The 24,609-nt window shown below is 32.0% G+C and overlaps 1 protein-coding gene across 1 annotated transcript; it reads right to left on the reverse strand.

The window, feature by feature from the left end:
• Positions 1-685: 685 nt before the first annotated feature.
• LOC126735631 (39S ribosomal protein L9, mitochondrial) lies at positions 686-20,285 on the reverse strand. The gene is made up of 5 exons (XM_050439691.1): positions 20,124-20,285; positions 19,973-20,063; positions 4,602-4,931; positions 4,214-4,414; positions 686-944 (listed from the first exon to the last, which is right to left on the reverse strand). Exons 2-5 carry the CDS (start codon positions 20,060-20,062, stop codon positions 765-767), a joined length of 801 nt encoding a protein of 266 aa, XP_050295648.1. The 5' UTR covers position 20,063; positions 20,124-20,285; the 3' UTR covers positions 686-764.
• Positions 20,286-24,609: the final 4,324 nt, after the last annotated feature.

Raw genomic sequence — 24,609 nt, forward strand, 5'->3', positions numbered from 1 at the left:
GTGTGTCGTTATTGACTTAATGTCAAAATAAAGTACGTTAAAAACGCATGAAGATTTCATATCATGTAAATGTTTTCTAACGACGTCACTAGAAAAGGTTCTTGTGTCGGTAGATTCAACCTAGTTCTTGTGTCGGACCGGCGTTGCGATGTTGTTGCCGTTTTCTTTAATATACGTTATCTACATTCGTTTAACTTTGAATATTGACTTCTTTATAGAGAATCTTTCATATTTTATTTAAAAAAATGCTCGATATTCTCTTAAAAGAGAACAGTAGCATTGTCTTGTGCCTGTCCAAATAAGTGACACATTTTTATGATACTTTAAAGTATTTTTTTGCTAATGCTAATTCTAGCCTTTTAGTGTTCTGAGCATGTTTCAAAATTCCTGTTTTAGAGACTGAATGTTCAAAATGTTCTGAATGTTGTTGTGGAAAAGTCATGTTAAATTCTGCAACGACAGAGCATGTAATTTTAAGTAGCTGCTCCACGATATACCATTATACCACATATCAACGTCACATATCAATATATCTCCACACTATACCATTAAAAAAAGAAGTTTTTTCGTCTTTCCTAAAAAAAATAATAAAAAATTACAGCCAAAAGAGAAACCAGTATTAATGGAGCCTCTTGAATTTTGAAGCCTGGTCATTTTTAGAATTTACTTAAAAAAGAAATCAATATTTTACAATCACAATATTTATTCAAGGAAAACAAGGAAAAGTGTATATATAACAAGTAATTTTTTACTCACAACATATACTATTGCTGCACTTTTCTAGGCGTTTTCTTCGGAATTTTTTCTAAGACGGGTTGGAAGGCAGGATCGATCGGCTCTTTTTCTTGCAGCCAGAATTTTTCCAAATATGGTAATCTTTCTTTAATATCTGTGCTCCAGTGATGAAGTACGCATCGTACATTCACCGTTTCTGTTTTGTTTATCTAATTAAAAAAAATATTAAATCAAACAATTGGTTACTATTACATATATTTATATTTGTGATTGCAAATTTGTATAATTAATCTAAATTCGAATCTCAATCAAGTAGCATTTTTTTGCGGAGATACTTTTATCCAAACACTAGCACAAACTTCATACGTTCATACGTACGTCGACACTTCTTACTCCAGCAAATTTATTTGCATGCGTCAATTGGCACATATTGCGTGATCGTTTAAATGGACTAATAGGCGTTAAATGATTATTACGTTATTTAAGTTTATTATTAAAAGATTATCTGCTTACCTTTAAAGGCGCAGATTACTAAGACCAGATACAACTCAAAAGTTATTTAACAAATTTAAATTTTGTGTACAAAGTGTTCAGAATGATCACTATTTAAATATTTCGAAAAAATAAAGTATATAATTGGCTATTAGAATAATTCCTCTTAAAAACATCGACTACAAAATGAACGTCCGATGAAGAAATTACAGGTGATATATTTCCGTTGTTTCAACTATTCCTATAATATAAATTGTGTAAGTGGATTTCGTCAATTTTCGGGCATGCTCCAAGCAGCAAGTCCAAATATATAAGTTACTGGTCAAAATCATGTCATAGACTTGACAGCTTAGACTTGAGATAAAAAATTAAAGCTTTTTGGAGCAAAATTTTTGGCAAAATAATTGACAAAAGATATATCTATTCCAGTTTAGTTCGAATATTGGCGCAATTTTTATAGCGAAATAAATAGTAGAAAAATAAATACAGTGTAAATAACGTTTATAGTAATGTGAACGTGCGTAATAAATCCTTGACTATTTTTGTGCATCGCGTGTTTTAATTCACAGCTTAACGAATAACAAAAAAGCGCTACATTGGTGTGAGGTATGAGATGTGAATTGTACAATGCATTATCAGTCAACTGGACATTAGTGATAAATAGATAATAGTGAACTGAAATAAATGGGGCTCAGTCTTTTTCTGCCGTGTGAAAATAATAAAGCTAGTAAATGAGCTAAAAAGGGAGCTGAAGAAAAGAAACTGCGATACGACATAAAGAAAAGTGGACTGCAGGTAAAGCCTCGCAATGCATTACTTGAGGAAGTCGATAACCTGGATAACTTCGTTTTTTCCGATGCCAGCTTATGGCAATAAATTCCTCCAACCTGAAAGCTAAATTCCTAGAAAGCTCCACCAACTTAAAAGCTTAATTGCTAGAAAATTGTGCAAAACTGAAAGAAAACTCTGCCACATCCACCAATTTACAAAGTGTGCTTGTGAAAATTAAGAGAGAATTCTGCCAGGTTGGGAGAATTAAAAGAAGAAATTAGAGAGATTAGATATTCTTCATTGGAAAAGCGAATTCTTTTATTGGAGGAAAAAAGGATCTAGGCAGTCTAAAATAAAATCGCAAACATTGGACGTCAAAACTTTTGATGAGCTGTCCTGTGAGCAACAAAAACGAACTGCCGCGACGTTCTAACGTTGGCCTTGAGAAGAAATGCTGCTGCCATCCTGCAAAGAAAGTCTCCCGAAAAGCAAGAAGCATACGACCACCTAGTAAGGCATTTGGAGATGCGTTAGGGCCAGTAACACCAGGAACATGCCTATACCACAGATATACAGAAAAAAAATTGGTGCCAAAGGTCGGGAAGGTCCTTGCAAGAATTTGAAGCTGATATTGCACGTTTAGTTCGATTGATATATCCACATATCCAGGAAATGATGATAGAACGTTTGGCAGTTTAATCATTCCTGAATGAACTCCGCAATGATGAAATGAGCCAGGCCTTACTACTAGCACATCCACCTACGCTAGTAGATGCACTAAAACAGACCCTTGAATTCGAAGCTGTCAAGAACACGAACAAGGGTCAGGCGCGTGTTGAACAAATGATTGCAGGCGAGGATTGCTTCGAAGAATTGGTCAAGCGGATCATTATGGTGGTTAAGGGGTTAAATAGTTTAAAAATGATTCGTGTTGATTAGGGAACATCTCAGGAACTTTCCTGGGATGGACTGGATGAATGGGATTTCCTGTACCTATATATATATATTCCATTTTTTTTGCCACCACAACAAAAAAAACATAAAATCAGTCCTTTTAATAAATAATTTATTTTATTTATATATATATATATATAAATAAAATAAATATATATATATATATATATATATATATATATATATATATATATATATATATATATATATATATATATAATATATAATATATATATATATATATATAATATAGATCTTTTTTTAAGCGCAACAATAACAACAATAACATCTTTATAAAGCAAAAAAAATATTAGCATTCTTATTCCTACAACCGCTTCTAAAAAATTTGAAATGGCAACACCGCTTGCTTGTCAAACGGCTTTGCATTTACATTTGGCATTTGTGAAGCTCCGTGCTTTTTCTTTAGTTTTTGATTGAAAAAGGAAAAAGGTCTCATTTGAGTGTTTGTGTAAACTGTTCACGATGGTAACAATTTGTGGAGTTTGTGCCGCACCATGGGGAAAAGGCGATTCAAGCCAATCTTTTTACAAGTAAATACCGATACTATCATAGAAATCATGGTGATCATAGAAATAAACCTAAATAAGAACTTATTAATAACTCTATAACAATTATAACATATTTAATTTCCGTAAAAATGCTTTTTATTAGATTTGCACCTTTACTCTAATGAAGTACGTTAAACAAACGCATATAGTTTATAAACGGTAATATTGTTTATAATTTAAATCATGATCTATTATTAATAGATCATGATTTAAATCATGGTGAAATAATCGATGCTATCGAGCAGCGTTGCGATGTTGTTACCTTTTTCCTTTTATTGTTCTAAGAATAAATATAACAAATTTTATTCTTCATTAATTCTATTTAAATATTTTCATAATTTTCCTATTTTAATTTCAGAAGCTTTTTAGTATTTTAAAATTCGTCATTTGTTTAATGTATAAAAAAAAACATTGCCTTAATTTACCTAAACAGACAGTAAAAAAACGTTACAGGAAGAAATTTAATTAAATTCTGGCCTTTTTCCAGATATTTGATATGAATGACTTATATATTATTATTTTGAGTACAACCTCGATAAATTTTTGACGTTTATAATAATAAGTTAGGATTTTAAAAACCTCTTTTAATGCCAATAAAAATGATGACGTTTTAGATTATTATTGAAATCTTGCAAGAAGTAAATTTTTATAGTAAATCCTTTTAAAGCAATAAACAAGTTTTAACTGATTACCATCACGGTGACGAAAAACTCTTTTCCTTCCAAAGACATGTCAGGTCCGCTAATTTGTTTTTCTGGTAATTTTACCGCGTACTCTGGAACTACATAGCCGCATTTTCGGAAAGAAGCGGTAATGTGCCACGGCTCAATAGTCCATGGTTGTTCTTTATTCATTACGACAGATAATGTCATTCTGGCAAGGCAGTCCATCATCTACGGATATATAACTTAAAAAAATTGCAAAGTATTTAACCTGTGCATTTAAATTATGTTCAAAGAATAAGTTATATTCGATTTCAAATCGCATATACTTATGGAATCATTTAAAAAATAATTATTAAACTTTACTTATTTCTCTATCAAAAACTAAACTAGAAACTGAACCATAACTTATACTTACCATTACAGCATTTGCTGAACTAAAATGCACGTCAGCATTCGAGTCCAATACATAATCCCTAAATTTCTCTAAGTTTTCTTCACTAGCGTACACAGCTAGCCCTGGTAACAGGAGGTTGTTATATGCATATTGCTGTCTTACTAATACCTTATCTCCTATGTTGCCTAAGCCACTTACATAAGATGTTAATATGACATCTATAAGAGGCTGCTTTCCCGCCGAAGTGTCTTTTACCAATTCATATATGAAGTGTTTAGCTTTAAGGGCTTTTGGATCATTACCTTTTTTATGGAGTCGAGGAGCAAACTTTCTCTTAAGAATATAAGTTGTCTGTAATGAATGATAGGTTTTAGTAAATATTCTTAGTAGTAGAATTTTGGATTATTATAGGAAGTATAATTAATTAGCAGAATACACAAGGTTTTTTATTAGTTATTGAACATGTACACATTTACTTGAAGAACGGGTTGTACACCATAAGAACGAAATAAGACGTTTTGTGTGTCAATGTAATTTTTAATTCAAATCTGCTGTGTGAAAAGTGCTTTCGGTCTGTTACACCATCTTCAGAGCACCTCTGTGACAACAAGCAAAAATATTATGGAGTGACCGAATATAAACAAAAATTTATCAAAATTACTTAATTTTCAAAGAGTACACAGAAAAACAATACCACATAAAGAGGAATACAAACGACCGATATGCAAAGGTTTAAAACAACGGAAAACTGGTATACATATTTAATAACAATTAAAAACTGAAAATGAGACGTTAACAATTCCCATAGGCATTGGTAGACAATATAAAAGTAAATAATGCTAAAATATCTCATCTCGTCATAAATGGAAAAAAAAGCGGCTCTGAAGATGGTCTAACAGACCGAAATCGATTAGCGTATTTTATTTAAAAATTACATTAAAAGCCACATACAAAACGTTGACTTATTCACACATTTATTTCATAAAATAAAACTATATATTTCTAAAATTTGGTTTCTATTTAGGAATTTAAGATAGTATATACTTTCATCATTAAACTTAAAAAGCTAATGGCATAACTATTACAATACATTCTGTTAATTCATTTGGAACTATGGAATATTTCTTCATCTTAAGAACCTTTGGCACCTCATTATAAACTTTGAACCCATACAGTAAATGTGTCTATGCCCTATGGCATGGAGTGTGTTTTGAGTTCTGCAACTCAACTTTACCCTGTGGGTACATATTTTTTTCTATTATCCGTGCCTGATACTTATAGTAATTGTATTTCATCAAAAATCTTGATTTAAAAATAATTGGTTTCTTTAACAAGTAATTAGCTAGGTTAAATATTTCAGGGGGGAATCTTTTTTGTTTGAGAAGCATAATTTGTATAATTCATTTCTGAGATACATCTAAATTAGATAGTTGATGAACTTACATTTCCTCAAACTATCAAAGATTTTTGAAACTGTATTGTCCTTTTATACTTCTGGTACATTCACTCTGCTGCTTAAAGTCAAGAATTAAAAAAATAACAAAATATAACCCTGTGAAGGTAGTCACAATTTAATGTAGTCTAAATTAGGCAATGTACATGAAAAAGAAAATAGCTTTATAAGTCTATTTGGAATAGAGTAGTAAAACTACTAGTATAGAAATTAGAAGTGGATGTGCCACCGTCCCACCACTTTTTTCCTTGGTCTATATTTATATAGAAGTATACGCTTTGTGACCCAAAAATTTTCAAATGCTGAAGAAGAAGTTCAATATTTATGTTTTTCGTAAACGGCATAAATGCTCATATCAAACATGTCTCAATACATTTACTCACTGTATTGGTTAATGCAATGGGTCTATAATATTAATGTCCCTTTTATACCATTGTTTGGTATCACCATGTTTTTTTTGCATTTTAATATATTTTCACAAAAATATATGTGCCAAAAACTAGATTTATTATTTTGAAATTCAGTCCTAAATAACTTTTTCAGTTTTGCATCGATTTTGATATTTTTTTTGTCACATTTAAGGCCCTTTTATTGTCATCATTTTTTCATATCGAAGCTACAAAATTTCCGACTAGATTTGTTATTATACAGGGGTTAATAAAAAATTTCCAACAGCATAATGTTTTTTCTGCTGCATTTTCAAGCATTTATCTTAAAATTTAGTTTTTTGGCTTATTCCGATATCTGTCTTCTTAAAGCACTGGCTTAAAGAAAACAATGTAATAATGCTTTATTAGCAACAAAATTAAAAAAGAAAGGGATAGCGACGGTATTAAGATTTATTAATTTTTATTTAAATCGGGTATTTCTCCCACGAGCTTGAATAACAACTGTCATTCTTTTGGGCATAATTCAATTAAAGAAGCAATCGCATCTTGGGGTATTTATTGCCACTCGTTTGTGAGTGCTTCTTCTAAGGCAGCCAAAGTTTGAAACTCGCCATAGTTCTGTCTAACTCTACTTCAGTATATTTTACAAGTGCTCAATAAGGTTGAGGTCTCGACTTCTTAGGGATCAGTCCAATACATGAACGTCAACATCGATTAAGTATTGCCCTGTTATTTGTGCTAGGGGCAGTCGAGGATTGTCGTGTATCAAGGTAAAAATGTTCTCCTATAAATGGCTTATAAGGCATCACATATTCTACTAAGCACTCCCTAATGTATCCATCAGCGTTAAAACCCCCTGGGAGTGTAACAAGGTCTGTACAAGCTTCCAATGAAATAGCATCACATGCCATCACTCCTTATTCTGATCAGGCTGTTAAATTCTGATCCACTAACCTAACCTTCTTCATACACTATCAGATGAAATAAAAGTACTGTGAAAGGCTGTTCGCTCTTGAAGAACTTGAAGACGAAGAAATTGATCCTCAGCTGCATTTGTGGCCTTCTACTTGAATAAGAAGCAGTTTGTCTAAATCTTATATCACATATACCGTTACTGCGTGGATGGCCAAGCCTTTCTGCAAAATGCCTAATCGGCCGCCCATCGTCTCGTAGAGCCACGGTTTGTGCCACTTCTCCTGGGCTCATCGTTTTTAAACATCGCGGATGCAACAGAAACACACTTTTGAAAATAAAAATTTAATAAAAATAGAACTTAAAAAACGCTACCAAAAACTCAGAAATGTACATCAAAATTAAATCTGTAATTCGTACAGATTTCTTTTGTCATAACAGCCAACTTTGCATTATTTTTAAAACCAAATTCTTGCTACTAAAGCATATGTGCATTATTATCTTAAAACTAGTGCTCTTTCTTTAAGAATACAGATATCAAAATGAATCAAAAAAAGTGGCGCTTGAAAATACACCAAAAAGAATCATTACTCGATTGTGAATTTCTTCCACAAGGTGGTGTTTAAAAGTTTAGAATAAAATTCAACTTTTTATTAATGCCTGTATAGCAACGAATCATTTGGAAATCATTTTGTAGCTAAATAATATAATAATAATAATAATAATAATAATAATAATTATTATTATTATTATTATTATTATTATTATTATTATTATTATTATAATAAATAATAATAATAATAATAATAATAATAATAATAATAATAATAATAATAATAATAATAATAATAATAAGTCTATAAAATTTCCTAACAGAGCCTAGCGCTTGAACAGAGCCGTGGAATGGTGCGGCATGGTCAAGATATTGTATCCAATATTTTGAGTGTGAACCTGGTTTCTTAATATTAACTTTTCAAAAAGATATTCAGAACTTGACTAACATATAATCAATAAAGAAAAGTAGAAGTAAAGAATTTGAATAGATAAGGTAGCGTTAACCACCTCAACTGAAATATAGAGTCTGATATATAATCAAACTTTTCAAGATTAAAAATAAATCTACAGCAAGCATTCTGCACGCGTTGCAGGCGGTAACGATTTATTTGGTCAAAGCAAGGATAATAAACTATAAGGCAGTAATTTAAGATGGATAAAATAAGAGCCACTCCGAGTTTTTTCCTAGTTTTAAAATTTAAAATGTGTTTACTTGCATAAAGCATACGCTTGCGTAAATAACACCTCTGTAGAAAAGTATTAACATGTTCCTTAAACCTTAAAGAATAATTATCCATTTTTAGTCCCAGAACCTCCACAGTATCAGAGAACAAAATAGTTTTGTTATCCAATTGAATGTGAACAGTTTCCATTATATTTTTATGTGATAGTCAGTTTAAAAACAAAACCACTTTTGTTTTATTAGGATTAATGACAAGGTTATGCTCTTTTGAAATTTGATTTATTAGGTTCAAATCAGCTTTAATAGTATCAGCCACGTTATCAAAATTTCCAGAGTCAAAATAATGTATGTATTGAGTGTCATTAGCATACTAATGTATTTCAGAATCTTCAACAAGACCTGGTAAATCTAAGGATAAGGAATAAAAGATAATATAAGGAATAATAAGGGGCCTAGGATCGACTCTTGTGGGACACCAGAAATAATATTTTTTGAACCAGAATATTCATTATTCACCCCCACTTTTTGGGTTCTACGCCACAAGTAAGTTTTAAAAAAGGACAAAATAACATCACTACAGCCATAATATTTCAGTTTCGCCACAAGCAAATCATGATCGATGATGTCAAATGCTTTCGAGAAATCAAGAGCTATCATAATGACTGAAATCTTTTTGTCCAGAGCTCGCATGATATTATCGGTGACGTTTAGACGTAACTAGCTGTACTATGATGTTTCCTAAAGCCAGACTGATGGGAAGGGAGGATATTATTTGACATTAAAAATGATGACAGCTGCATATAGACTATTCTTTCGAGAACCTTGGAGATGGAATGGGAAGCAAACTTATCGACGCAAATCTTGAACACTTTCAGGATTGAAGGATTTGGGAAACCGACACACCACCGACTCCCGCCAGGCCTTGGGAAAATATACTACATCCAAACAACAATTTATAATATGAGTGACATGATCCAGAATATCAGCGAGACATAAGTGTAACATACGTCGATTTATGTTATCCACGCCAGAGGCATTGGACCTAATATTTTTTATAGTTTTTTCGACGTTATTATTCTTAGTTGTTTTAATATTTAAAGTTTCTAGACCTTTCCAAAGTTTACCGGTTTTGTCACTCTCCAAGCTTGCAAGATATGCAGCTTTTTCTTGTCTTATTGATGCCAAAGAAAAAATTACAACACTCCGTGTAATATCTCCAATTTTCTAAACACTTGGGATTTTTATATTTAGTCAAAGCCTTATCACGTTCCTTTAAAACAAGAGGTGTCTGTCAACCAGGGAGATGGCTTTTTACTGACTCTTATAGTTCTGTAGGGTGCATGAATATTAAATAAACAATTAATATATTGTTCTAAATATTGAACTTTTTTATTTATGTCCGCAAGATAATAAATATTATCCCAGTAAAAATGTGATAAATCGATCCTAAAGTATATCTCATTGAACTATTTAAAATTGCGAATTTTTATACATTTTTGTTTTTGCCTTTTATTAACGATTAATTTTAAAGTGCAGAAAGGCATTTGGTTGTGATCACTTAAACCTGAAACAATGGTACCACTTTTATGACAAATATCTTTAGTATTAATAAAAATGGGATCTGAGCATGTTGCAGTAGTATTTGTTATACGAGTTGGTTCATACGAGTTTGATTTATTCATTGTACGTAGCCAAAAGAGTTAAGCATAGAATATAATTAATTAGGTTTTAACATATCAATATTCAGATCTCCGAGAATTACTGAATAATCATAGGTCACTAAAAGATGTGGAACAACTTCTTCCAGGAAATTTGTAATTTCAAACGCTTTCGGTTTAGGGGGCCTGTATATTATAAGTATTGCAATACCTAATCTAATTCAAAGTTTACATAATTAACATTAATATTTACAATTTTGCACTGAAACATTGACCTGACAGAGATGCCCACACCACCCCCAACTCTGTCTAATCTATCCTGTTTTCTTATCTTGTTATCTTTTCTTGTTTTTTTATATATTATTTATATATTTATTTATATAATTTATATAGATAAACTATATAAAAAAAACAAGAAAAATAGCTATTGTCCCAGTAAAAAGAAAGTTATTCGTAATTATTTTGAGATGCAAGATTTAAAATATATTTCTGATAGGAAAGACAATTTTTGTCAAAGCTAGTGGTTAGTAGAGATAGACTTTATATTGTGTTTATTATGAAAACCTAATTTAACACAACTAATTCACATTATTTCTTCAGAAATACATTCTTTCAATTTATGCTTTTTTCCGCATTTGGGACAAGTGTCTTTTTGTTCGCGACAGTCTTGTCAACACAGGTGTGACGGTGTGACCACATGCACAACATCGAAAACATTTAATTACACGCAGATAGTCCTCTACAACTGACTTCCTCCATCCAACATAAACTAATCTTATTCCTAGAAGGCGCGTACGAAGTGCCGGTGAAACTTTAATCACAAATAAAAATATATGAAAAAATTATGACAATAAACCAGCCTAAAACTCGGCAAAAAAAGAATTAAAATCGCTGTAATGCTGAAAAAGTTATTAAGGATTGAATTTGAAACAAATTTTCGTTGTCCGGTTAATTTTGCGGGTCAGTATAAATCGAAAATCATACCCTGTTAATTTCATTTATTTGAATTTTCCACTACAAAAATGTTTAATTTCCATATTTTGTTTTATTTAAATAGGTTCTGTTATTTGAGAAAAATAACCTGCAAGATAATAGATTCACCCTAAACCTTGTAAAAGATTAAATATTTTCAAAATATATTATTTTTTATGTTTCTGTGCTCAATAAGTTCATAGTATGCATAAAGTATCTATAAGAGTTAAGTTCTCGTAATACTTCTAATAGTTATGTAATATATGTGATTCAATGTAAGTTTTGACATATTTCATGGAATTTGGTAGTGTCGGTTAAAGTGACCTCACCAGTGCAACTCTATTGTTGTAATTGGGTTTTCTTGGTTGAATGGTTTATTTTTGAGAAACCAATGTTCTGCTTTTACTTGAGTCACAGATGTCAATTGGCCCAGATCTTTCTATCACAGATGAGCCAGATCCAACTATGTCGTTAGTGTGGGTAAAAGGTCGGGTAATATGTTTCTGGTCCTCACTTAAAAGATTTTGGTACTGTCTTTAGAGATGATGACTGAAACTATGACCTACTTTTTTTTACTTTATTCGAAAGTCACTATATCTTCTCTCATATTTTGAGGGAGGGCATTTAAATTTAAAAGTTCTCAAGCCTCTTTCTTTTGATTTCCTATTTTGCTGGACATTATGTTACTATTTCTCGAAATATCATTTAAAAAATACTATATTATAGGCTTAATTATTGAAAAGAAGAAGAAAATAAACTTATTCATGTATTTAGAAGAAATATGAACTTACATTTTTAATGATAACTTGTGATATATTTAATTTATGAGGTAATAATATTTTTTTAAAAATCCAAGAATCGCCACTGGAACCTGACTTTTTCCCTTTATGTTGACAATCCAATGGATTATTGAAAATTGTACAATTAAGCTTTGCTATTTGTTTTTAAGCGAGGATGAAAATCAAGAAATGCAACGCAGTTTTTTCCAAAATTCGAATTATCCCATAGGATTCTGAAAAAATAAGGAAATAGAATCGATCGGTTTTAAGATACGAATACCTGGCTTATTTTTTCCGCAACTTTTAGTTAAAACAAAACTTTGTCAAATTTATTGGTTATTAAAGTTTGGTGTTTCCAATGTTATTGGATATAGGTCTATGGCCAAAGAGTGTAAGCAAAATAAAGTGTGTGCTAAATGTAGCAGAAGCCACGTAAAGTAATAAAGCATGTAAAGGAGTATAATGTTGAAGTAGTTAAAATGTGCAAATTGTGTTGTGTCAAACAAAAAGTAGGTATGGTTTAAATTTGGATGTTAATCATGTAGCATGGGATGTTAAAAAATGTGAGTCATACAAAAGAATTGAGGAAAATCAAAGTAGAAGGTATATGAATTCTTTATGCATATGAATCCATACCCAATTCCCATCCTTCTGTGTGTATCTATTGCCAATATTGTAGATTTGTTATTCCTAAAACTAAATTAAGAGCCTGTAAACAGATTTTTTTTCAAAATAGATATTTAATTGATCCTTTGTGATGTCCATACGATCTGCAATTTACTAGACCCAATTATTAAAAGTTCTGATCTCACTTTGTGTTGATAGGTAGTATATAGACAATACTTAATTCTTTCTTCATTTTATATTAAGCTTTCTTTTTCAGACTGCTGCTACCCAAAAATCTTTATGAAAAAAAGAAATGATGTCTGGATGTAAATGAGAAGATTGTTTTATCGGATCTGGCCAATTTCTGAGTACATGCTAAAGAAGCCAGCAAACTATTTTTATGGATTACAGCAACTGATATTTTTTTAACTATTTGGTTTGAAAACAAAATCTTAAATTCTTTAAACAGTCTACTGACATTCTAAGCTAAAAGCATGAATAATAAAATAATATATCTGCATAAGTTTCGATTTAGACCAGAAGTTAGTACAGATAATGAGTTCTATAAAGTCCACCCATTGGTGACATAGTATAAATATGGGTCTTAAACCAGCAGCCATTTTCTTGGACTTAAAAAAGCATTTGATATGGTTGATCACCATATTTAACTTAAACAGCTAAAAAGCATAGGAATTTGTTGGATAATATATATGAATTATTTAGATCCTACTTGGAGAATATATTTTCAAGTCAAATTAAGAGACATATATGATGAATGACTCAGGCCTTCTGGTTCTGCTGATTAGAGGTATTTCAGCGGCTCTTCTACTAAATAATCTTGCTTCCCTTAGATGTCTTCATGTATGGTCTTAGCAAAACTAACTTTAGCACCCGGCAATTCACTTAAAATTTTATTTTCCAATTTGTGGGGCTCAGACTTGGACAATTTTTTTATGATCATTTCCAGTTTTTTTATTGTGTTTCTCAGGCAGCCACTTTTTTAATGCTATTTAACGAGTTTTATATCCACTTGTTTTACACAAGAGGGGAACAGAACTCAGGTAAAATGAAATACGAAATTTGGTTAATTCTTATGTGAGTTTCTGTCTTTTTGATCATAAAATTATAATATGTATAACATATTTATAATATGAATCATATTATATAGGATTCATATTATATAAATAAACAATTGATGAAAGGAATATAAAATGTGATTTCTAAACTAGAGCATTTTGTGCTGAGGGCCAACATAGGAATCCTTTTTACAACCATTAAAAATTACCCAGAAATACATATAATTTTTTTTTTATTTATCAATTATTGACTCAGTCATAAAACTGTATATACAATATAAACTGTACATAATAATTTTACTTAATTAACATTATTTCACCTCACAACAATGAAAGTTTGTTGAATCTCATTGGAGTTTACTCACACTGGACTCACAATATTTTAAGGTATTGTGTTGTGTTTGTACACTAGTACAAAGGGATATGGTTTAAGCTTTTAGGGTCCTGGAGTAATCATTTCTTAAATTTTTTGCATTAATTACATTGTAGGTATGTCATTGATTAACTTGTTTGATTATTAAAGTTGATTTAAAAAGTTTGTTTTTATTATTGAAAATACCTTTTGTTAGATTCCAATTGTTAGAGTATATTAGTATATTCTGTAAGCAATTTTAACCAGGTTATTTTGAATTCTCTGAAATTTTTCACACCATTTGGCATATTTTGCTATTTAAACTAAAAATGAAGTCTTACACCAATCTGCTTTTTCTAAGAATTTTTAAACTTAGACAACTATACTGCATTTGAATTTTTTTGTTCGAAGTGTAAGATAATAAGATTGTATTTCTTTTAACTGTAAGCTATAGACTGTATTCAGTTACTGTCACTTTCAATGTGTTCCCAGAATAACACAGTCTAAAACTTTTATAATACTATTTCACCACTTTAACTATATATTAACATAATGAAACCAAATACACCACTGGTTAACAGCACTAGTGGCCTACTAGGACAAATAAATCTATTTCGCTCTAAAATTGGTACTTTTAAAACAAAACTTACTATGATTTTGTTTTGTAATAAATGTTACTTATAATATTTTTATAATATTATTATATTTTTAAGCAATGTAAATAGACTCTGTTAACAAATAAATAATTAGATATTTCTATAGGATAATAGAGTTAAGTGTGAGTAATCAGAAATATTGGGTAAAAACTATTTTTTTACTTTTCTACAAAAAAAAATGGTTCCCTTAGTAGACAAACATGCCATTCAGTAACTACATTGCTGCCTATAATTTAAATGGTTTTACTGCATTGTGTTAAAAGAATTATGGGATATTGACAGATATGGTTTCAAAGGCAAAGCTATTCAAAGTCAAACTCAAATTAAAAAATGCTTTATTGTCAATATAAACATAGAAGTTATAGACAAAGCCAATAGACTCTACATTAAAGGAATAAAAACGAGAAACTAATTTAAAATAAAATAAAATTATAAAAAAACTTTGAAAAATACTTAAATGCTAATCATTAAAAAATTCACTTAAACTATAGTACGCTTTACTAGCAAGAAATATTTTCGTCCTTGTACGTAGGCTTTTTTCAGTCTTAAGTTGTCTTATTTCTAGTGGAAGTTTATTAAACAGCTTTCTACGTCCATATATGATAGAGCTACGGACAAGTTCAAAATGAGGAATGGGTAGCCTCAACAAATAATTTTGTCGCGTATTATAGTGGCTTCCTAAGTGGAGTTCCTGTTTATATTTTCTAAAAACTAAGCAAACTGTTTCCAAAATAAAGATACAACACAGGGTTAAAATATTATGACTTACAAAAAGCAGGCGACATGAGTCACGAGGCTTGGCCCCACATAGATATCTAATGGCCCTTTTCTGGAGTACAAACACTGAACTAAAAAGTGAATTTAAACATGAACCCCAAAAGCAAATTCCATATTGAAGGTGCGACTCGATAATCGCGAAGTATGCAGATCTGGCGATTGAGAAATTAAGACTGGTGGCAATAACCCTTGGGGCGTAGCAGCCTGGTGAGACTTTTCTACATACATTCACAATATGGTCTTCAAATTTAAGGAACTTGTCTATGGAAAGACCCAAAAACTTACTAAACGGTGGCATGGTGATGGGTTCATTATTTAAACATATATCATTTGTATTACATTACAACATTTGTTTTGGAAACATTAAATGTCAAAAAATTTGTATCACACCAGTCTTTTATTTTTAACAAATCTGCACGTATATTGGCCTCCATTTGAGAAACATCAGAGTCGTGCCAGAGGATGGTGGTATCATCGGCAAACAATGTAAATTTGCCAGTTACCTGTAGTTGTGGCAGATCATTTACATAAATGAGAAAAAGTAAAAAACCAAGTACTGATCCTTGCGGAACACCCACATTTATATTAAGTTCCTTAGAGATACCACCATTAAAATTGACAGCCTGGATACGATTTAATAAGTAGGGACGAAACCACTCAAGGGCAGTTCCTCTGCAACCATAGAGCTCCAGTTTCATCAGCAGCACTCTGTGACTCACGCAGTCAAATGCCTTGGACAAGTCACAGAATACCGCTGCTGCAACTTCACCAACATTCAGTTGGTTGTACAGGTGCTCTAGAAAGCTAAAGATAGCATCATTTGTGCTCACAGACTCACGAAAGCCAAACTGCTGAAGACTCAATAGGCCAAACCTATTTAAAAATGAAACCAGCCTCACCTTAACGAGCCGTTCGACTATCTTGGCTAAAGTAGGCAATAACGCTATAGGTCTAAAGTTAGAAGGACGGTCGCGATGGCCACCCTTGTAAAGAGGAACAAGAGGTAAAGCAGAAAATATTTTAAGAGAAAGCCCATCCTAACCTGATGAACTCTTATTCTTAATATCAACCATTAACTGTTTAAGCTCTTCTACACTTGTGGGGTTAAAAAAGAAAGATTCGGCTACTACCACATTGCTGAGATAGCTCCTGGGATCTATTTTTTGTGAGAGATTGGCTGCAAGGTTACTAGCAATATCACAGTAGAGGGAATTGAGGACATTGGAATCTAAGGTACTTGGAATAACCAAGACATTATTTTTGCCCCTTAGCTCATTTAAAATCTTCCAAGACTCTTTTGCTCTGTTGGAGGAATTATTTATCCTCCTTTGAAACTAGGTCCACATTTTGATTGAGTTTCTGTAAATCTTGCGGTATCTGTTATAATAATTTAAAAATGTTGCATTGTTCATAGCGTATTTCCTAATGTAAAAAAGAGAGCGCATATTTTTCCCAGATACTCGTAAACCCTTAGTATACCAAGGTTTTCTATTTCGTTTCTTAATATTCACAACAGGAAAAGCAGTGTTAAAATTGTTTAATACTATTTGATGAAAGCTATGTAGTGGGTTAACAGTAGTCAATACATTATTCCAACTTGACATATTGCAAAGGAGAATTTGCGTAAATTAGCTCTAGTATAAAGTCTATCGCGTGCAAACTTATTCTCATTAGCTGCACTATTAAGGTTTACTAATCCCACTATTGCCTCATGGTCAGACAAACCGGCATTGATTGTTGTACACTGATTTTCGTGTTGGTTAAAATTCGTACAGAAGTAATCTATCAGTGAGGAAGAAAATGCTGAAATCCGGGTTAGCTGATCCATGTCCATCTTAAAATTAAATGAGTTTAACAGATTAAAAAGCATTCGATTTGATCCATTAGATTTGTCTAAAAAATTTACATTAAGATCGCCAGTCAGAATCAACATCGCATTAACCGAAATTTCACTTAAGAGGATCTCCAACTTTTCTAAAAACAAATCTAAATTACCAGATGGAGATCGATACAGTCCTAAAATATACAAATTTAACTTACTGCTAAATACAATAGAAAACTCGCACACCTTTTCAATCAATAGATGATCAAATCTGTCAATAGTAATAAACACAAATTTAGTTAAAAAAGCTTTCTCTAACATAATAAGAGTACCACCATGTGTATATTGCTTGCGTGAAAATTTGGAAATTAGTACATAACCAGGGATATCAATAGGCTCGTCAGACCTCAACCAGTGATCAACAAGAATTAACATACTAGGAAAGTTAACCGATTCTAAAAATAGTTCCAATTCGCTAACTTTTGAACGCACAGATTGAACATTAAGAAATGCTAGGGAAACTTGATTATGGTGGGAGTTTCTATTAAAAAAGAAGATCCAATAGCAAGGGTGTCTATAGATTGGTCTAGTTGAGGCGTAACCGAAGACCTACCTTCGATGAAGGGTGTATCGCTGATTATCCCACTATTGCTAATACCTAAAGATGCTAATACTAATTTGGATGACAGAACAGTATTTTTAACATATAAAGATAAAAGTTTGCACATAGATTTGGCAGAGTGACGGTACCTAAAATTTTGTCTAACATCAGTAATTATTCTCACAGAAAAGTTACGGTTACAGATGAAAGAATTCATAAAATGAATTGTATTGTAATATCTGCTTTTTGAGCACTTATTAAAATCGCATTTAATACAAACAATTACATTAGTTATCCTGCCCATTGATAGCAAGGATTTTATTTGGGAAAAAGATGGCAATGTACAAGAAAAATCAAGACAAACAGCAACAACATCATTCTTCGTATAGTTAACAATTAGCGGAAACGCATAATTACATAAGGTCTGGGCTGTAACATTACTAAACACATAACCACAGGTGTTGTAAGACGAGCTCAGAATATATATTTATTTATTTATTTATTTATTAACAATACTGAAAGGCACCCTAAGTTTAAAAAGAGACAATAACTCAGGACAATCTACAGTAGCATTTAAAACCTTATGCATAAAACATATATCACCATAAATTAGTACATTTGATTTTGCTCATGAGTTGAAATGCGACTATAATACATATATGCGACTTTGTAATACAATTTAAGCTTTCAATCTCTGTCTGCATACTCTTAATCTTGTTTTTGTGATATTCAGTTTCCTTTTCAAGCATTGTAATGGTATTAATCAAATTTTGATTAAAATCACTTAGCTCTTTTATCTTCTCTGAAAGTTCCTCATTTACCCTAGTATATGAATCCACCTGTAGCTGCACTTCTTTCTCTTTAGTTTTTAGATTCTGAATTTCATTCCTTCATCCATTATTTTGTTCATTTAAAGTTGCAATATGCAAAGAAAAATTAGCTTCTGCCTGTGAAACCTCGTCCTCAAAAACTTGACTATTTCTACGCAGTCTCTCTAAATACTTGTCCTTTTCTTCCAGCTCCTTTAGCAAATGTTTAATTTTTTCATCATATATCCTATTTTCACTCTCTCTTTCATTGTGACTATTTTGACATTGCTTTGAACATAAAATTTTGTAAACTCCTATTTTTACCACTTTTGTCATTCTTTCCAAACAACTTGGATGAAAAACAGAGTTACAGACTATACAAATATAATTTAAAAAGAGCTTATTTTTACAACACTTAAAATTGCGAGACATCCTGTACTATTAAAATATTAAATTGATTTAAAACTTAATACATAAATTTACATAAAATTATTGATCTACCTACTCAATTCAGTAGATAATAATAAATGTAATTTAAAACGCCAAATAAATTCCCAGCAGCCTGGTCCAGTGCAACCACCTATTCAGTTCAGTGGCAGAACAAAGGTCAAGTTTCAGGGAAGTCAGGTAAATCCAGCAATACTGGAAAAACCAATGCACTTCGAAAAAACAAACACATGAGTGCGATGAACCCAGAAATACCAAACAGACCAAACCAAAACTATTTAAATGCCAAACAAATTTCCAGCAACTTTGCCCGGTGCAACCACCTACTCAGTTCAGTGGCGGGACAAGGCCAAGTTCCAGGGATGGCAGGTCAGTTTTGAAATACATGAGACAAATGCACATCAAAAAAAACAAACACATGAGTGCAGTGAACCTCGGAAAACCAAACAGACCGAACAAAACAAAACAAATGAAAACAAAACAATTGAGCAATTACCGGCAAACACGTAGAACGAAAATACAACCGTTCAGCATGACTACTACGACACTACTATTACAAAACTTTTAACAGATGGAACTCTAAGGTTAATCTATGTTAGTTTCAATGTATATCCCCAGAAATATAAAGTTCGGCATAGTGATATAAAATAGTAGTAGTAATTTTGGGTCACCTTAAACTTCTTAACTGTAATATAATTTAACTCAAAACTGTTTGTATTATTATTTATACTCAATGATAAATAAACCAGTAGTTAAATTATTCCCTTCAGACTAAGTATATTATACTCTCTTAATTAAAAGACATATCTAAGATAAAAAACATATTTTTATACTGGATTTGCTTACCCTTATTTGTTGATCGAAATTGGGTACTGTACCAAGAACTGAGGTGCATTCAAAGGCTTTACTAACAACTCGTGTACAATTTTTCCACATTCTGAAAATGGAAACAAAAAGTTTAAAAAAATGTCTCTAATGTTTAATATTTTTTCCTTACTTATTTTGGTAGTCCCGACAATATATAGGAATTACAGGCAGCAAATCAAATCACAATATAACCAATAAAAAACAAACATGACATAACCATAGATGAAAAGCAAAAATCCAAACCGTGAACCCTAGAAATCAGGACGTTCAACGCCGGTGCTGTGTATGTATGCAGCGATGCGAAAATCGGGGCTCACGTCTCACGAACGTTTCCTCCCCACTCGCTCTGTGGCACGTTCGTTAAGGTGGGTACAGACCGAAATAAAGAGTTCGCGACCTGTTCCAGAGCAGCTCCCGAATTGAACTCGAGCAGCTCGCAAGCGCATCGTCCACACTAAAGATGAGTTCATAGAGTTTCAGTCCTGTGTTCAGTTTGGCCGAGTTCGTTGAGTGTTCGAAATAATAAAAAAAATATTTAAATCTAGAATCTCCCTTTTTGTCATTAGAAATTTACATAAATTAAAGAAGAATGTCATCTCTGGAAAGCGATGAAAAAAGTGATCTAATAATTGCTTGTGCAGCCTATTTTCTAGTAAAACAAAGTATTGATTCAAAAAAAAAGAAAATCAAGACCAGACGCTGGTGGCAAAGAAGTTCATTTAAAAATCGCTTAAAATATGGTGGAGTTCCTTTGCTTAGAGATTTACAAATGGAGGACCAAATTTTATTTAGAAATTTTAGCCGTATGTCCGTACCAGATTTTGAAAACTCTTGGTTCTAGTAGAACCAATGATATCAAAACAAGATACAAATTATCGAAAGTGTATCTCATCCAGAGAAAGATTGACTTTAACTTTACGACTTTTGGCAACAGGAGATTCCAATACAAGTCTCATGTACTTTCAAAATTTCAAAATTTCCAAGCAAAGTATTTCTGCAATTGTACCAGACGTATGTGAAGCTTTAATTGTAGCTCTGAGTAACCTAATAAAGGTAAGCAATTTTATTTTACATTTTTATTTATTTATTTTAAACTACAAAATAATATTATGTACATTAATTTAAGTTCTATAAATTAAAATAGTTTTTTGGAATAATGTAATCAATAATGCTAAAATGTTCTGCTTCCTCTTGGGGAGACGACATTGGTGACCGTGATGGGGTGACCGTGATGGGGTAATCTTTTTGTACCATAGATGAACTGCTACTTGCATCATGCAATGATGACCCGAAATGCTGCTAAGAGTGCTGCGAACCGAGACTGTTAGTTTCCGTGTCATAAGTTGTGGAGGGTGAAGAGATTGCCGACTGTGGTTGCGAAGCTACACACTGGCTCTACTAAGGTTTGATACACTTGATGATGAAGTTTGCGATTGCAAAATGCTAATTTCGGTTTCATAAATTATTTTATTAATGTTAAACTCCACATGTGCTCTGGTTAATGGATCAAAGCCTCTAAGCTTCATAGCAATATGATTTGCAAATAAGGAGCAAGCATCATTCTTTTCATATATAGTTTTGAGCATACCGCAAGCTTCTGCAGCTTGGTTATTATTTTCTGTTATTTTTGTGAGTTTTGACACGTGTTTGTTATTTGTAAATACACTTTTTCTTTTTTTCCCCATTTCCTTCGAATTTTCTGTTGCATTTCGTGGTGAGCCATTTTCATGTAATTCTTTGTCACGTGAACTATTCCCTTCATTGACATCGACGTCATTTGTTTCCGCATTTTATTCAACATTTTCGACATTGGCAGATGCATCCTGTTTAACATTTTCGACATTGGCAGATGCATCCTGATGAGCCTCCTAAAACAAAATTTATTCTAGAATTTTTTATTTGATTTTAATTTTAACAATGGTTTAAGCAAATGAAATTTATTTGTGTTTTATTTTCAGATTCCGGATTCGTCTGAAAAATGGCTCGCGGTTGCCGAAGAATATAATAATAGGTGGAACTTTTCACACTGTTTAGGTGCTATCGACGGTTAGGTGATATCACACTCCAAGCGCCATTTAATAGCGGAAGCGAATATTTTAATTATAAGATGTATTTCAGCATTGTTCTTATGGCAGCAGTTAAGGCAGATTACTCATTTTTATTTGCCAATGTAGGATGTCAGGGAAAAATTTCTGATGGAGGGGTTTTTAAAAACACTGATCTGGCTACAAAGCTACAAAATAGACCCTTATCTCTCCCAGCAGCAACAGCATTGTTAGGGTAGGAACAACATACACCTTTCGTTTTTGTTGCTGACGATGCAGTTCCTCTCCAGGAAAACATAATGAAGCCGTACCCAGGAATGCATTTGAAAGGAAGCCCTCAACGAGCATTTAATTATAGATTATGTAGAGCTCGACGAATAGTTGAAAATTCATTTGGGATAGTATCATCCGTGTTTCGCGTCTTACGTAAGCCACTTTTATTGGAACCGAAAAAGGCTACCACTGTAGTACTTGCATGCCTCTATCTACACAATTTTTTAATTCAAAGCAAACAATCTACAAAGGTGTATGCTCCTGAAGATGCCTTTGATCGTGAAGATTACAAGACGATGGAAATAATTCCTGGCTCGTGGAGAAGAGATCAAGCAGAAATGAACTCCTTTCAGAGCTTTAGAAATATTCTAAAAAAATCTAATGTAAAGTCACGTCAAATTCGAGATAACTTCGCAGAATATTTTTCTACGATTGGAAAACTTCCATGGCAAAGTGATTTTGAATGAAAAAAGCTGTATACAGTGTGGATCAGCCAAATGGAATAAATTCGATAATAAATGAATGGGGACGTATTCGAAAGAACGATCGATTTGTATTTTTAATTGCTCATTTTTTGTTGAACGTTTTTTATTATCGAACTTATTTCAGTTGGCTGATTCACACTATATAAAAATCTACCAATTCTACATAAAATAAAAAATACTCACCGTTTCGCGTGTTTCATTTGGCATATATCTGTCACTCAAAAAAACCATATGTTTGTATCCAAACCACACTTCTTTATTAATCTCTTCTGTGCCCATTCCTGATTTTTTAATTTTTTCGACCTTCTGACGAGGTCTTCGGTATTGTGCTAAAATAACACTTATTTTCCTTTCTACTTCATCTTTTGATTTTGACAAAATTAAGCCTATGTCTTCGTATGCGTCTTTTTAAAAATTTTTTTTTTATAGTCTTTGTGCGTGGGATTCCACAAATTCTCATGCCGGCGATATTCTTCTATCAACCACACAATTTCATCCTCTGACCAGTCCATTTTTATTTAAAAAACTACTATAATATTATGATATGAAACTGATGTATAAAAACGGAGCGCACTTCTTTAAAACTAAATAATATACTTAAATGACAAATAGAAAACGTCCATACACATACTGAGCTCGCCACCTGTTCGCAAACAAACCCTTTGAAGTACCGACTCGACTCGGAACTCTGAACGAACTGCCGAGCTGCTCTAGAGCTGTTCGCGGGCACGCGTATACACCAAGCTCGGAAAATGTTAGCGAGCTATTCGAGAACAGCTCGCGAGCTTGGTCTGTACCCTACTTTACTCTTTCGCGCTCACCTAACCAACCCGAACCCAGTATTATGCAAAACGTCAGGCTGCTGGAGGTTATGTTGTATTGTTATTTTGTTTTTGTGCATAGATTAATACTTCTTAGACATGAAACTTCCATAAAAGCCCCTAGAACACTGAATGTTGTTTGCCTGTTGCGTCCTCTGAATGTGGAGGAGTAGGACTAACCGGAAGTGAAAATGAGTTTGTGACGTTTTCATATCGAGTAATTTTAAATTTGATTATAGCGCCATTCTTGCGGAAATTATAGTAGGCAGATTGAAAAAGTGTTAAGTTGGGACTTTTTTGTCCCCATATTAAATTTAAATAAAGTCCTTGATTTGTCAGTTTCTATTTACGTACTACAATTTCTGAGAGACCCATACATAAGGCTGGGTTTTAGAAATTAAACAAGAAATATTTACAAAATGTACTACTATATTATAAGAAGAGATTTTAGAAAAAAAATCACAAGTTATACAATAAAAATTAACTGTTGTACACGCTTGTTAAAACATTGAATAAAATATAAAAATTCTTCCCAATTCCATAATGAATAAACTTGCAGCTTTATTTAATTAAGGAAGTTTTTTATATGCAAAACTAACTTTGTAAAGTAGAGTGTGTTTAAAAGGATATAGTAAATGTATAAAGGTCAATCAAAATTTAATAAAATCACCAAGAATTTACGGTGTACTCAATTTACAAATAATGTTACTTACTAAATGTTATAAATTAAGTACTTGCTATTAACAAATTAGCAATGAAAGAGGCAACCAGTAAAAATTACAACATCAGAAACAAAAGATAAAAAATTCATAGTTTATAAAATCAAAATTAACAGTTATATATACTTATTAAAATATTAATTAAAATATTAAAATTATTCCAAATTCCATAATGTATAAACTTTATTTAATGAGGAACTTTGTTTTGTGAAGAGCAAAAAGTTTGTAAAAGCAAAAAGCAAAGTAGAATTTATACAGGTTGTAGCAAAATGT

This window comes from Anthonomus grandis, chromosome 4, assembly GCF_022605725.1.
Source record: "Anthonomus grandis grandis chromosome 4, icAntGran1.3, whole genome shotgun sequence".
Classification (NCBI taxonomy): domain Eukaryota; kingdom Metazoa; phylum Arthropoda; class Insecta; order Coleoptera; family Curculionidae; genus Anthonomus; species Anthonomus grandis.

What these genes read in the sequence shown, in the direction of transcription:
- LOC126735631 (XM_050439691.1), bottom strand. Translation starts at nt 20,062, where the DNA reads ATGTGGAAAAATTGTACACGAGTTGTTAGTAAAGCCTTTGAATGCACC. An exon ending in ATTTCGATCAACAAATAAGG is followed by an intron (nt 4,932 to 19,972) that starts GTAAGCAAATCC and finishes CATTCATTACAG; the next exon opens with ACAACTTATATTCTTAAGAG. An exon ending in AGTTTTTCGTCACCGTGATG is followed by an intron (nt 945 to 4,213) that starts GTAATCAGTTAA and finishes TTTTTTAATTAG; the next exon opens with ATAAACAAAACAGAAACGGT.